At 54.3% G+C, this 14,472-nt stretch overlaps 1 protein-coding gene across 2 annotated transcripts in view; it reads left to right on the forward strand.

The window, feature by feature from the left end:
* The window catches only part of ASS1 (argininosuccinate synthase 1), a 52,681-nt gene that overhangs the window by 127 nt on the left and 38,082 nt on the right, over nucleotides 1–14,472 (forward strand). Inside the window, exons 2-5 of one of the 2 annotated variants that reach the window (XM_072778339.1) lie at nucleotides 5,121–5,182; nucleotides 6,545–6,654; nucleotides 8,544–8,612; nucleotides 11,332–11,520. In XM_072778339.1, the coding sequence (XP_072634440.1) occupies nucleotides 6,550–6,654; nucleotides 8,544–8,612; nucleotides 11,332–11,520 (363 nt within the window). In that variant the 5' untranslated portion in view covers nucleotides 5,121–5,182; nucleotides 6,545–6,549. The remainder of the gene's footprint in view (nucleotides 1–5,120; nucleotides 5,183–6,544; nucleotides 6,655–8,543; nucleotides 8,613–11,331; nucleotides 11,521–14,472) is intronic. The other variant, XM_072778340.1, reaches the window with a different exon arrangement.

Here is a 14,472-nt window from a genome sequence, read left to right on the forward strand (position 1 = left end):
CCACGCCTCGCCAAGGCCACCCTGCCCCGGGCCCCGCCGACAGCCAGCCGAGGAGGCCGGAGGGAGCGCGCCCCGGGGCTTGCACCTGGGCGGGGGGCGGGGGGCAAGGAGGCCGAGCCTGGGGCCACCGCGCTCAGGCGCCGGGCGACGACGGGATTCCCGGGTCCCTCGGGGGTGGGGCCGGGCTCCCGTCTGCGGCCCTGAGGGGGGCTGGGTCGGGGGCCGAGGTCCTTTCTGGACTTCCCGTCTCTAATCCAGCTTCCTCTCTGCCCTGCCGGAGCCCAGCCCCATGGAGACCCTGGGAGTCCGGAGGGTGTGGGGTTCCCAGGTTCTCTCGCCCCCCCCTGGCCACCCCCACCCCGTCTCCCTCTTTCTCTGCGGGAAACCGGAGTTCCAGCCCTCCCTCTGCCCCTCGCCCCCTTCCACAGCCCCGAGCCTCAGTTTCCCCGGGCAGCTGGGCTGCGGCCCGAGTCTCGAGTGTGGCCGCGCTCCCTCCCCTGCAGGGACGCCCGTCTCCGCCTCCGAGCGGGGTCAGCGCCCTGCGCCCAGGTGGGGCGGGAGGGGCCGTCCGGTGGCTGTTGTCTTTGGCCCCTGCGCGGCTGCGCCCTCCGGGGCTCTTCCTGGGGAGCTCCCGTGACCCGGCCACCTCGTGTTCCTTTCTGCGCAGTGGGGGCGTCTCCCGCGCAGCACCGCCGTCTGGCTGCACGCCTCAGGCAAGAACAAACCTGTCCTTTCCCCCAGAGACGGATCAAATAGGCCCTAGGCTTTGATCCTTGCTTCCCAGCCCACGGGCGGGTGGCAGGGCACATTCTGGAGCCAGCCGACTCAAGCCGGGAAGGCAGACACCACCAGGGGAGGCCTCGGGTCAGCTGCCAGCTAACCCAAGCCTCAGTTTCTCCATGTGTCCGAGCTGCCGCAGGCTCAGGGCTCAGGAGACAGTAAGAGACGGTGGGACAGTCTCTGTAGACTGTTGAGAGCCGTGCCTGGGTCCATTCGCTCATTAACTGTCTGGGCCATGCCTTCCCTGGAGCAGTAAACTAGGGACATGGAACAGGAGGTAAGTTGTCTGCCCTCCTGCTGAAGGTTCTGGTGGGGAGGGAGACCCCAGAGACCGAAAGAGCCACCAAAGGGATGGGAACTTTGGTGATGGACCAAAGAGACCGGTGGAGTCTTCATCCTAAACTCCCTCCCCGGGGCGCCTGGGTGGCTCAGTCCGTGAAGCATCTGTGAAATGGCTCAGATCATGATCCCAGAGTCCTGGGATCCAGCCCAGCATCCAGCTCCCTGCTCAGCAGAGAGTCTGCTTCTCCCTCTCCCTCTCTGTGCTTGCTCTCTCTCTCTCAATAAATAGATAAATCTAAAAAAAAAAAAAAAAAAAAAAAAGGCTCCCTTCCATCTCCCCCTCTCAAAGCCCAGGCAGGGGAGCCCAGGGTGGGGTGGGGTGAGGTAGGGCAAGGCAAGCTGAGGCAGGGACCTGCTCAGTTGGAGCCACCTCTGCTGAGAAGCAATTCTGGCTCTGCCCAGTACGAGTTGATGGAATGATGAAGGCTGCCCACTGATTAGCGAGGCCCTGGAAGAGGCCTTCACTCTGCACGGTCTGAGGTCCCCTGAGTCCTCACATGTGCCCCACCACCTGCCCTTTTGCTCCGGCTTTGTGGTCACTTGGCTGTGCTGCTAGCCGTTTCCCCTGGTTTGGGGCCCAGAGCCTGACTCCCGGAGCGGGGGCCACGCCCAGACTCACCTGCTGGGCAAGCACTTTCCCATGTCCCATTTCATCTTAGCCCCCTGGGTCCTGGGAGGTGAGCCAGGACAGCCAGATGCCTTCACTGGAGCACACACCCCTGAAGTGAGCACCTTGCCGACGGGCACCCGTGTGTAAATAAACCAACTCCCTGGAATGCAGGGTCTAAGGCCCTGAGCTCTGCTCTAACACTGCAGGCAGGGTTGATCTTCCAGGCCCTGGCATGTTCCGGCAGGTTGTAGGTGCCCCCCGCCCCACTCCCAGACTTGGGGGTAGGCCATGCACCCATAGGCTTTTTAATATTATTAATAGAATCAACGAATGAATGCACTCTTCTTTCCTCCACGAGCTCCAAATGCTCTTAGGAGCTTGCATGTCCCTTACCAGAGTCTGGTGAGATCTACTTAGTCTCCCTTCCATCCTGTCTCAGGACCTTTGCACCAGAAGCAGCGACTCAACCTTCCTGGCCCAGGCAGGCTCTCAAACAACCCCTAACCCTGCCTGGATAGAAGGAGTTTGCTGCAGTGTCACTGTCCTCAAACGGAGCCAGTGTTTCAGATTTGATTCTCAGGCCCCAGGAATCCCGTGGCCAAGAGCCAGCTCAGTGTCTAGCCTAAGGCAAGCCCCTCGACCTCAGCTTCCTCATCTGTCAATTGGGAAGAAAATCCCTCCCCTGTCTCCCAAGGATGTGGGGATGAGCTGAACCTGTCAAGCACAGGGTGGGGCTGAAACCTGACAGCGGCACCTCCTGGTCAGAGTGCAGAATTGCAGCCTAGCTCTGTAGGGCATAAAGGAAGCCCCGAAAGGGACCGGGACTGCAGCCCTAGAATGAAGAAACCCCAAAGTTAGAGAGAATTCTCCTGGCCTCAGGGGAGCGAGGGTGACAGGGGCTGTAGCCCTAGAATGAGGAAACCCCAAAGTCAGAATTCTCCTGGCCTCAGGGGAGCGAGTTTTCAAAAAACTGTAACAACTGAGCTCAGCTGAGTTAGAATGTCAGGGAGGGATTCCGGAAGAATGTTTGCCAGGCTATATCCCTGACACAGAGAAATATACTATTGATTGGTGATGATTCGTTGGGGGTTTTGTTTTCTGGAAGACAGAAAGTGAGGGAGGTGTGATCTGTGGCCTCCTAGAGTCCAGAGTGTATAGGGCATGGAGCAGGAAAGAGCAGGTGGTCTGCGGTCAGCCTCAGCTTCTGTGCCAACACTGCCATCCACTAGCTTGCAGTTAGGAAGTCACTTACCTTTGCTGAGCCCCATGTGGTCATAATAGTCTGCACCTTGAAATGGCCCTCGTGTGGCACCAAGCACAGTATCTGTTCTTGCCATTGGTCCAGCTCTGACATTTTAGAGCACATGGGCTTCCTTAGAACCAAGCGAGAGTCAAGGCTGGCCTCACACCCTCCCTGGGAATCAGTGGGGATGGCTCTGGCTGGGGCCACGGAGAATGCCACCTGCCTTGCCAACTCAGGCCAGGCTGCCAGGCATCTTGGCACGAGATCATCTTTTTTCCCTCTTCCCAGGTATCGCTTTTCTGTTGAAAGATGTCAGGGCTACCATGGGAGGGGAGAAACAGAGATGTTTTGGACAGGGACACTGGGCCTGTGCCCAGGACCTGGGGAAACCTGCCCTGGGCCCTTCAAGGAGGGTGGGGCAGGAGCAAGGATTGGCTAAACACTTCCCCCAGGCAGGCAGGCAAACCAGAGTCCTGAGGTGTCAGAACCAGAATGGTTTTCAGGTTGTAGAGGTGGCTAGTTGAGCCCTGGGGAGTGAGGGACAGGCCTGAGCTTAGCTGTGACAGTGGTAAGGAGAGTCTAGGGAGTACGGGCTTGGGTACCCAGCTCTGGATGCTCCCCCCAGAATCCCACTGAATCCTCGATGGCTTCCCTGTGGACCGATGGGCTATTCTCATCTCCATTTTGCAGATGAGCAGCCAAAGCCACTTGAACACCAGCCTGTACGATCCAGCCGCTGTGCTTTACCCATAGTGGGTCCCCCTGGGCAGTGACTGCTATTCCTTCCTGCTCCTCTCCCCACCTCCAACTCCCACATCGAGGCCTCAGCTCCATTAGTTTCCACTCCCGGAGACAGGCAGCAGTCTCATTACTCAGCCCAAGGATCTTGCTGGCTGGGGGAGGTCCTTCACTGGGTGCCTTGGGGGAGGGGGCAGGAGGGATGCCAGTGGCAGATTGCATCACTTCCTGGCCCACCTGCCCCTCTAATCTCTGCACACACAGGCCCAAACACACCACACACCCATGTACGTGCCGGCATGCACACAGCATCCGTGCTCTGAGTTACGCAGGCCTAGCTGCCTGCATTCTTGCACACTGCTCAGACCCAGAGGCCACCGTCCTCAGCGCCCATGCATACACGGGCCTGGCAAGCAGGAGGGGCTGGCTGGCGTCTGCATGAGAACATGCATAGAATTCCAGGCTTTGAGGGGACTTATCTAACCTTCTCTTCACAAGCAAGGAACTGACCTGTAGGCCACAGAATCAGAAGTGTTGTTCTGAGTGCCTGCCACATGTCAGGCACTGTCTCTGTGAGACGCTCCCTGTTGCCGTGGAGCTCACAGCTGTGGCAGTGGGGATGCAATTAGAATACTGTGTGACATGTGCTGGGATGGGCCACGTACAAGGGATCACTGGGCAGAGCAGGGCAGGGATAGGCGGTCTATCTGTCTCCGTGGCCTCCTCTCCCGCACTCCAGGGCTCACCCCCTTGGCTCTAGGTGCCCTTAGGAGACAGCAGAGCAGGGTGGATCTTGCACCAGCATCATCCTCCCTGTCTGGAGCCCACCCCAGCCACGCCAGGGTGTCTGAGCCACCTGTGGCTTCCCAGACCGCACCTGCCCCTGTGTTTCCCTGCCCTGGGCCTTGTACCTTCCAGCGGTGGCTTATGGGGCCCAGCTGCTCTGAGTTTGAGTCCTGGCTCTGCCACTCCACCAACCAAGCAAGGCCTCGAGCAAGTTCCTTAACCTGAACCTCAGTTTCTCTGTCTCTGAAACAGATAACTCAAAGGGAAGGGCTCAGCTCATGACGGATAGGTTCATTATGCTGATCGCGGTGACGGTTTCACCCTACGTAAGACGCTCTCCATATACGCAGCTTCTTGTATCTCAGTTATACCTCAGTGGAACTGTTTGAAAAATGTGCAATAGGATATACTCCCCATTCCAAGCCCACAAAGCTAGGAGCACACACATTCCAGTACTTTCCAGGGCCAGGAGGCTCAGCAGGTGGCTGCCAGGCCTCCCCAAATCTCCCTGGTCAACAGGGCTGCTCAAGGGGAATTCAGCAGCTGGAGAGGCCGGGTTCAGGGTCTCTGGCTTCACCTGGACTGCTGTGCCAGGCAGCTGAGCAGCTCTCACTTTTGCAGAGTGGTTCACCAGGCCGCAAAGTCAGATTCCGGAAGCTGAGAACCCACATCTCCAATCCAAGGTATTTTCTGGGTCTTCCTGCACCACCACCACCACCCCGCCGCTTCCCTCCCTCCATTTTTGATGGCCTGTTGCCTAGCTGCAGCGGCCACAGGCACATTCCCTTGGCCCCTGGGTCAGGGTCTGCTGAGTCACCAGCAAACCAGGTGTCTGGGGACAGGGCCTGGCAGGTGGTCGAATGCCCAATGGAGACGAAAGTTGCATACATCCATCAGAAACACCCATCAACTTCGTCATTCCCTTCCGTGTCCGAAGGGCCACAGGGTGTGTGAGCCCTGGGGCTGGCCGGCGGGTGGGCCAGTGAGATGTGTCTGCACATAGGACGTGTGTTCTAGTCACACATTTGGGCTCTGCCCAGGCTCTGCTGCGCAGGATTGAGTGACCGGGTCAGCACTTCTCTGCACCTCCAGGCACAGGGCAGGTTCTCAGTACACAGGAGCCTGCACCTTTGTGGTGGTAATGGTGAGGTGCCCCTTCTGGGTCCCATGGGTCTGTGGAGGGCTGTCCATGGCTTTTCCCAATAGTATCTAATAAGACTCTGACCTTGGTCAGACTCCGATGTAAATGCTCTCACCAGACATGAGGGGTCCCAGGTCTCTTGTTTGCCCTTCCAGAGGTGCTTACATATGAAAAGAGTCTAAAATCCCAGTGTGTGAGGGTTCACTGGGGAAGTGGGAGAGGTGCATGGAGGCAGGAGCTCTGCACCCCAGCATTCTATTCTGCCCACAGCTGGGAGGCAGCACTACATGCTGGGAAGAGCCCTGACACAAGTGCTCTGTGACCTAGAGCCGGCTGCTTACCTGTCTGAGCCCTAGTCTCTGTCTCCCCAGTGGGCATGACAACAGCTACTTCATGGGGTCATGGTGGGGGTGCAGGGTGAGCTACGTTAAGGCCCCCAGGGCCATGCCTGGCGCTTTCCAAGTGGCCCGAGCCTTGGGGCCCAGGCCCCACTTGTGTCTCCCAAACATCCTGGCCTGATCCTAACATCTCAGCCTCATGTGCTTTATCTAGCTGGTGGGGAATTGGCTCCAAGACATGTTTCCCTTCCCCACAATGTCCCCCTATCCCATCAGCCCCAGGCTGCTGTCAGTATTCCCAGGACCCTGCATGTATGTGGGTGTATGCATGCAGTGGTGGGGCTGGTTCCCCAGGGGTGGGAGGTGGAAGGGGTGAGGCTACAGTAGGGAAGAGCTCCTGGACTGGCCTCAATGGCAGGTGAACATCGTGTCCCCAACCCCCCAGTGGCAGCTTGTCCAGGGGATAAGGCTGCCAAAGGCCAAGGTGGGGGCTGTTTGCAGGGGTTGAGGTGGGCTGGCTCTGCATCACTGTCCTTCCTCACCTCCCCACACCGCCCCCTCCCCAGACAAGATGTCCAGCAAAGGCTCCGTGGTTCTGGCCTACAGCGGCGGCCTGGATACCTCCTGCATTCTCGTATGGCTGAAGGAACAAGGCTATGACGTCATTGCCTACCTGGTAAGGAAGTGCTTGGTGTGTCCATCCTTCTACCTGTTTATCCTATTGCCCATGTGCTCACTGTCACTCACCTGGGCCCAGCTTCGCCTCCCTAAGCCTGCCTTGAACTGAAGGCATACTTGTCGTTCTGCCTCCCTTTCTTCATCCATAAAATGAACATCCATGGTGTCCCCAGGTCTAGGATGCCCCCAGAGCACAGAGGAGGCCACCCTCACAGAGGGTGACCAGAGCAGGGAATGGGGGAACGCCAGAAATGAGCTTGGCAGTACAACTCAGGTGGCCTGCCTGCAAGGGACCATGGGCATGCTGAAGGCCATGGAAGATACACAGGTTTCCTGTTTCCAACAGTCCTTGTCAGCCCCCAATAATTCTGCAAAGATTATAGAATCCTACAGTGGCTGAACTAGCAGAGCTTGGAGATCAACTAGTTTAGGGTGGCAAATATGTCACAGGCATAGGTAATAGGTTGTGTGTGATGCCATCCCCCCCATGCTGGGGGTCCAGCAGACATCCCTGATCAAGCCAGCTCCACTTTTAATGATCTGGACGTAGCTTCTGAATGTTTCTCCACATATTCAGGACTCCTGAGTACAAATTCTAAAAATCTAACTCATACCAATTTAAGCAAAACAGACAAAAAACAAGATCATTTTTGGCTTGTGTAACTGAGAAATTTGAGCTTTGACAGCTTCAGACAAGGCTGGATCCAGGTGCTTATCTAGATCCACCTCCACTTCTATGTGGCTTCATTGTTTCCATGTCATTATACCCTGGCTCTCCCAGAGCAAGGAGGGCTTCTTGCAGAGGCTCTGACAGGAGGGTGCAGGGGTCCTCTCATTGCCCAAGCCACTGCCCACCATGCATTGGTTACTATGGCTGTGTCATGAAGAGTTCTGATTGTCCGGGCTTGGATCCTGGGCCTTTCCCTACAGTGAGCAAGAGACATGATCTGCTCCCCTCGATTCCTATGGCAAAAGGGCCCAGAAGAGAAATTTCTGATCCCAGAGAAAGTGAGGATGATGCTTTGTAGAGATAAAAGTTCAGCTGATGCCAGAAGTGATTGGTTTGCAACCCAGGCCACTTGTCACTCGGATAAGGAAGACCAAGGCCCAGGGAGGAGAAGTGTCTTGCTCACAGCCCCCTGGCAAGCAAGAGCCACAGCTTTGAGAGCATGCAGGCACCCCAGGGTGTGTTCATCTTGCTGATGGCAGCACCGTGGGGCTGTCTGGAAGCCTGGCTACCACTAGGTGGATTTAAAAGCTGCGTGACCTCAGAAAACACCTGCGATTGGGCTCTGGGAAGTTTCCAGAGTCTGGTGAGCAGAATGCAGAGTTGAAATCTGGGCAACAGGCCAGAGTGCAGCCAGCAGAAAACATGCTGGTGTCTGGAGAGGGGGCTATCACAGAAGTCAGACTCCCAAGAACAGGGATGGCCTCCTGCCTGCTCAGATGCCTTAGGAAGGTCAAGTCGCTATGCTTGGCTGCAGACATTACCTGGGGGCTGCACAGTTTCTGACATACCAGCCTCCTGAAAACTATCCCCTGCTGGCTTTGGGGGGTTTTCAGGAAGAGATGGGTGCGTTTAAGGGAAGCCTGAGACCTTCAAGGCAATGACAGCAAATCCAGGTCCTGGTGGCACTCGCACAGGGCCACACCCACCTAGTTTTCCAACCCGTAGGAACCGCTTCCCTGCATACACAGGCAGCACCAAGTGGCAGTTCCTGGAAACATCCAGGCTTCTCCAGACCCCGCTTTGTGCCTCTCTCTTTCTTACTGTGAGTTTGACCTCTCAAATTGAAAGCACGTCCATTTGAGGGGTGCTGTAGACAGCTTTTGCCCCCACTCTTCTTTATGCCCCTGGGCTAATGAGGCCTCTCTGCTTCTGCTCAGGCGAACATCGGCCAAAAGGAAGACTTTGAGGAAGCCAGGAAGAAAGCACTGAAGCTCGGGGCCAAAAAGGTACAAAGAGGAGACAGGGTGTCAGATGGGATGAGAGTTTGACATGGTAGAAAAGCAGTGGGCATTGCTTCCCAAGGTTTCTTGTCTCCTGCAGCCCTGACCCTGAAGGAATGGTGTGAGAGGCCATCAGCCCACCTGCTTGGTCAGAACTGGTCCCCTCTGCGGGGCACTTCTGTGGGATTCTCAGAACCTAAAAAAGGAGTAAGAGCTCAATTGGCACGTTAAAATGAGTGCATGCATCCCACATCATATCACTTGACCACAAGCCTAAAACTGGATATCCCTCCTTGGTCAGGAGTCTCCCCAAGTCTCTCAGAGAGGAGAGGAGTTGTCTGAGCAGGACCCCAGGAAATGGGATAAGAACATTTGAGTGTTGAAAATGAGTTGGGCTTTCGTGTAAAGATTTGACCTTAGTTCATTACTCTAGATCAGCAATTCTCAACCTTGTGCTCTAAGGCTCCCATACACTTTTACATATTTGTTTGGAATTGGAATTGGAGTTTCTTACCCATACCATCAGGGAATAGTCCCTGTGGCTTTTCTTTGATTTTCATTTTCTTTCATTCTTGGCTTCATTTAAAAAGAAACTTATTTTAAAATAATTATAGGTTCACGGGAAGTTGCAAAAATAATACAAAGAATCTTGTGACCCCTTTACATTCTTGAAAATTACTGAATGCCCCGTAGAGTTTTGTGGATTATGTCTATCGAGATCATTGCAGTATAAATAAAAGCTGAAATTTTAAAAATATTAACCCATTTTAAAAGAACAATGTTCAACCCATCATATGTTAACATAAGTGACATTTTTACCTCAGAAAAATAACTATTTCCAAAACAAAAATTTTTGGTAAAAGTAGCATTGTGTGTGTAACATTTTTATAGATCTTTCATGTCTGGTTTAACAGAAGATATGGATCCTTTCCATTGCGTCTCCATTCCTTTTGTCATGTGTTGATTTGGATGCTGTTAGGAAAAAATATGGCCGCATGAATCTAGCACTAGAAGAGAGAGGAATATTGTGGGGTTTTTTAAAAGATTTATTTATTCATTTTAGAGAGAGAGAGAGCATATGGCAAGGTGGGCAGAGGAGAGAGAGATGGGGGAGAGAGAAAATCTCAAGCAGATTCCCCACTGAGCAGATAACTCAACATGGGGCTTGATCATGACCTGAGCCAAAACCAAGAGCTGGACACTCAACTGACTGAGCCACCCAGGCACCCCACGAGAGGAATATTTTAATGGCCTTTTCAGAGAGTTGGGGAAATCTTTGATACTGCACCAAAAGTCAACAAGGAGTGGTTTCTTAAAGATTAGTGCAATGGGGAAACTGAAACTGTACAATGAATTTTTCATGCATTGAAATCCCCTGGCAAAGAAAGAAAGAAAGAAAGAAAGAAAGAAAGAAATCAATCAATCAATCAATCAATCAATCCCCTGGTCCATCCTGCACTTTGGATTTTTTCACCATGCAAGATTGTGTATGACATCATGCATTCATTTGAAAACTATTGTTTCATCAAGTTATGCAGATCTTCCAACTATTGATGTATTCCATTATAAAATATCAAAACACCACATTTGTCAGTCTCACCACTACTCATCGAGATATTAGAAAACTGTCAGATGCAAACTGTCCATAAATTTTTACTGGCAAGCCTGAATTTTATCATTGGCCACAAATACTGCATTTCCCTGGAGTGGCAAGGTCACCTCATTTTTGTGAAACTGCTGGCCAAACATTCAAGTCTGAAAGACCATATTTAGCAAAAACGAGGTTCTATGAAAAAAAAGTGGCTAGTTCAGCTTGTAACTTGCTTTGGAGTGCCACAGAAATGCTTTGCGTGTATTTCACCTTTTGTGCTTGAGATTCAACAAAAGTCATCATTTTTACGGCTTCAAGACCCTTCTCAAGTGAAATCGTCACTGTGGAAAGAAGGCATTAGGAACACAGTGGTGGTGTCTTTGCCCTGATTCCCTGATTTGTGCTGAGTCGCCAGCCCCTGCACCCATCATTGCTTTTGCAAATCTGATGTGAATGTCAGCCTAGTGAAAATGGTAAATAACACCTTAGTATCATAAAAAATCTTTTTGCTTAGTCTCCCCAAAAAGGTCTTGAGGACGTCCAGAGGTCTACATTTTGAGAACCATCCCTCGAGATCAGGATTTCTCGAACCTTGGCACTACTGGTGTGTGTGGCTGGCTGTTCTGAGCATTGTGGGATATTTAGCGGCATCCTTGGCCTTTATCCATGAGACACCAGAACCCTTCTCTCCCCAACCCACCAGCTGTGACAACCAAAAATGTCTCCAGATATTGCCACTGCCCCTGGGGACAAAATCATGCCCGGTTGTGAGCTTTTGTGGATTACTGTCTACTATCTACTGCTCTAGATCTTAGGTGACAACAAGTTTCACCTCGGTCCCAGAATGCTGTGCTGGGAGGGACTTAAGGACCATATCCATTTTTAGCTAGATGGTGTATCAGGATTGATTAGTGATGTCTGTCATGAGTACCTGAATGAAGTAATAGTTCAGTATGCTTGGATTGATTAATGATGTCTACTACGATAAAGAAGGAAAAGTGGAGGCATGTCTTGCCAAGATCCATTAGTAGTGTCTGCCATAGATGCAGGCCACCGGAGGCCCCCTGGGGCTCTGTCTTCTGTCTGGGCCTCATCCTTGCCAAGCCTCCCTTCCACGGGCTCCTCTCCCTGCAGGTGTTCATTGAGGACGTCAGCAAGGAGTTTGTGGAGGAGTTCATCTGGCCAGCCATCCAGTCCAGTGCACTGTACGAGGACCGCTACCTCCTGGGCACCTCCCTCGCCAGGCCCTGCATCGCCCGCAAACAAGTGGAGATTGCCCAGAGGGAGGGAGCCAAGTATGTGTCTCATGGTGCCACAGGAAAGGTGAGGCAACGGATGGACAGTGCTGGGGGTGGCGGGCAGGGCAGAGGGAGGGGGGACAGGGGAAAGTCTCCCCTGTGCAGGGGACTCGGCAGCCAGGGCTGTGGATGCCCTTGGGCAGTTGCAAGTTTAGCCCTCCGGAGATTCTGGCATGCAGCAGACAGGGGGTCTGTCGGGTCTGAGTGGGAGGAATGGCATTCGCAGGGGCGGGTATGGGGGGGTGGTAACGGCTTCCTGCTGCAGGTTCCACTCGTGCCCTGCCGGGAGCGGTTTAGCAGACTTGACGTTGCCGCTGACCCAGGTCCCAGAGCACACAGGTCGCCAGGCAATGCAGTGGAAAGGGTCAGAAACCCTGAGCTGGCAAAGTGGACTGGGTCCCGGCTTGTGGTTTTTGGGGAGGCCCTTCCCCTCCCCAAGCCTTGGGTTCTTCATCTGCAAAACAGCCGTGTGGGGGGCGGGGAGGACCCTGTCTTCACTTGTCAGGACTGCCCCGCTGTGGCACCACAGACCTCGGTGTGGGTTGGGCTGTGCTCCCTCCGAAGGGTCTGGGAAGGCTTCATCCCAAGGCCTCTGTCGGGTAGGCTGACCCCTTGTAGATGCAACACTCTGATGGGCCCTGTGCACCTGGCTGTCCTCTCTCCACGCATCGGCCCTCACTGCCTTCTGGGAGGATCCAGTTCTGTGTCCAAATTCCTCCCTTTTATAAGAATACCAGTCATATGGGGGATGGGGCCCAGCCTAATGGTCTCAGCCCAACTTCATCACCTCTGTGAAGACCCTATTTCCAAAAGAGGTCACACTCTCAGGTATGGTAAGCTGGGGCTTCAACTTATCTTTTGTGGGGACAGGGCAGACTGAGGGAAGGACAGGCAGGAGAGCCCTCAGCATGCTGTCCCCCGGGGTGCCATGCTCCAGAAACAAGATTCCCATGTTGGCAACTCTCAGGCAATGCTATTATATAAAGACTGTAGTCACGGGCTCTCCACGGTCCTGGACACCAAGCCAACAACCTGGCACAGGACTTGGCTCCCTGACAACCCCACCGTCAGCAGACTCTGCACCTCCCAGGGACAGAGAGCTCACTACCTTACCCACACACTCACTAATCTGACCCAGGCCCCACTACTACCCAGGCTGGTCGGGCAGTGGGATGGGGGTGGGGGGGAGCAGGCTCTGGTTCACCATGATATAGGGACATTGGCAGCCTAGATTAAGACAGAGGAGATGTGACTGGAGGGTGACCTTGCAAAGCAGAGTGGCACTGGTTCGTATCTTTGAAAGCTCATGCATTCATTCATTCACTTGGGTACTAGGTCAGCAAGCTTCTCCTGGGCCTCTAGACAGAATTGGACATGAGCTGGGTCAGGCCCGCAGCGCCAAACTTCCTGCCCTCAGGGAGAGGAGAATGGACACGTGATAAAGTGGCTGTAGGGGCAATGCCTGGGAGCCGTGGGTACAGCAAGCAGAGAAGGGAGGGCTAATCTACAGACATTGGCCCTGCAGGATGAGCATGGGGGAATGAGTGATGGGTGTGGCAAGAGTGTGCCCAGCAGAGGGATCCAACTGTGCAAAGACTTGGAGCAAGAAGACCAGACAACAGCCTGCCTGGGAGCACGGAGCCAGAGCCAGCAGGGTCAGGGCTGGGCTGTGGCCTCACCACAGGGTTGGCTTCCTTCGGAAAGCAAGAGAGATTAGGAGGCGCCAGAGCACCCCAGGCGGCATGGGGGGTGGCCAACAACTCCCCTGTGGCGTGTTGGGGATTGTTCTGGATGAAATGGTGGGCTGTTGTAGAAGAAAGGAATGGTGAGAGTTTCTCCCCCAGACCTGTGACCCTAGCACTCACTGGCAGCCCAGTCGTGAGCGCATTTAGAGCAGGATGACAGACCAGGGCTGTTTGGACAGGGATGTATCTTCACCTTCCACTTCAAGGCTGTAGGACAGGGTGTAGGAGAACCCAGCGGTTCAGGATTCGGGGCTTCGAGTCCGTGCAGTTGTGTTCCGATCCTGGGACCCTGCGCTCAGTCTGTGTGACTTCACCCCCATGAGTCTTCATTTCCTTGTCTGTAAAATGAGAACAAAGTAGAAATAGACCATGGGGCAGCTGGGAGCAACGTAGTAGGATCATTCCACAAGTGCTCCGCATGGCTCTGGCACGCAGGGAATGCTCGATTCACTCGAAACTGCAAGGAGAGTGCCCTGGTCATCTGATTATCAGTCATGTGCTGGGGGCTCTGCGGGCAGAGGAAGGTCAGGGAGAATGAGCATCAGTGCAGAATAAAGAAGCTTCCGAGCCTCATCTGCCCATACTGAGATGAGCTGAGCAGTGAGCTCCCCATGGCGGGGGAGGGGGGGATGTTTAAGCTGAAGCCAGATCTGGATCCAGAGGGGCTCCTGCCCAGAGAGGGTCCCTTCCATGGTACCTTCAGGACTGAGAATGGGTGGCATTCAGGGCTGGTGGGGTGAATGTGTGCATGTGTGGTGGATCTAGCCCTGGCTCGGGAGATTCAAGGGTCTGGGGAGACTCCCTGCCCGCCCCGCCCCCCACACCCACCCACTAGCCCTCCCAGGCTGCAAGACCTGCAGCTGTGTGCGCTGCTCCCTTTCACCACAAGAGGACACTAGAGGCTTGAATTTGAGGCCTTTGGCTGCTGACCCTGGAGAAGCAGCTGGAAAAGCTACCTCCCCTCTCCCCCCAGGCTCCTCTGGTCCCTAGTGGGGTCTGCAGACTCCAGTTCTGGAAAGAACATCCTCTCCAGAGGTTCTGTGGCCTCAAGACTAGAGGTTGGAAGGCCATGGGAGAGGAGGGAAGGGAAGTGGCACAGCACTACCCTGGATCTGCCATCTCTTTTGGGGATTGATGAGCAAAGCGTACTCCTGTGCCTTAGTTTCCCTTATTTGCAGAACCTGGGAAGCCCCCCAGAACCTCTGAAGATAATTCCTAGAACTGAGGGCTGC

Source organism: Canis lupus, chromosome 16 (assembly GCF_048164855.1).
Source record: "Canis lupus baileyi chromosome 16, mCanLup2.hap1, whole genome shotgun sequence".
In the NCBI taxonomy this organism is placed as follows: Eukaryota; Metazoa; Chordata; class Mammalia; order Carnivora; family Canidae; genus Canis; species Canis lupus.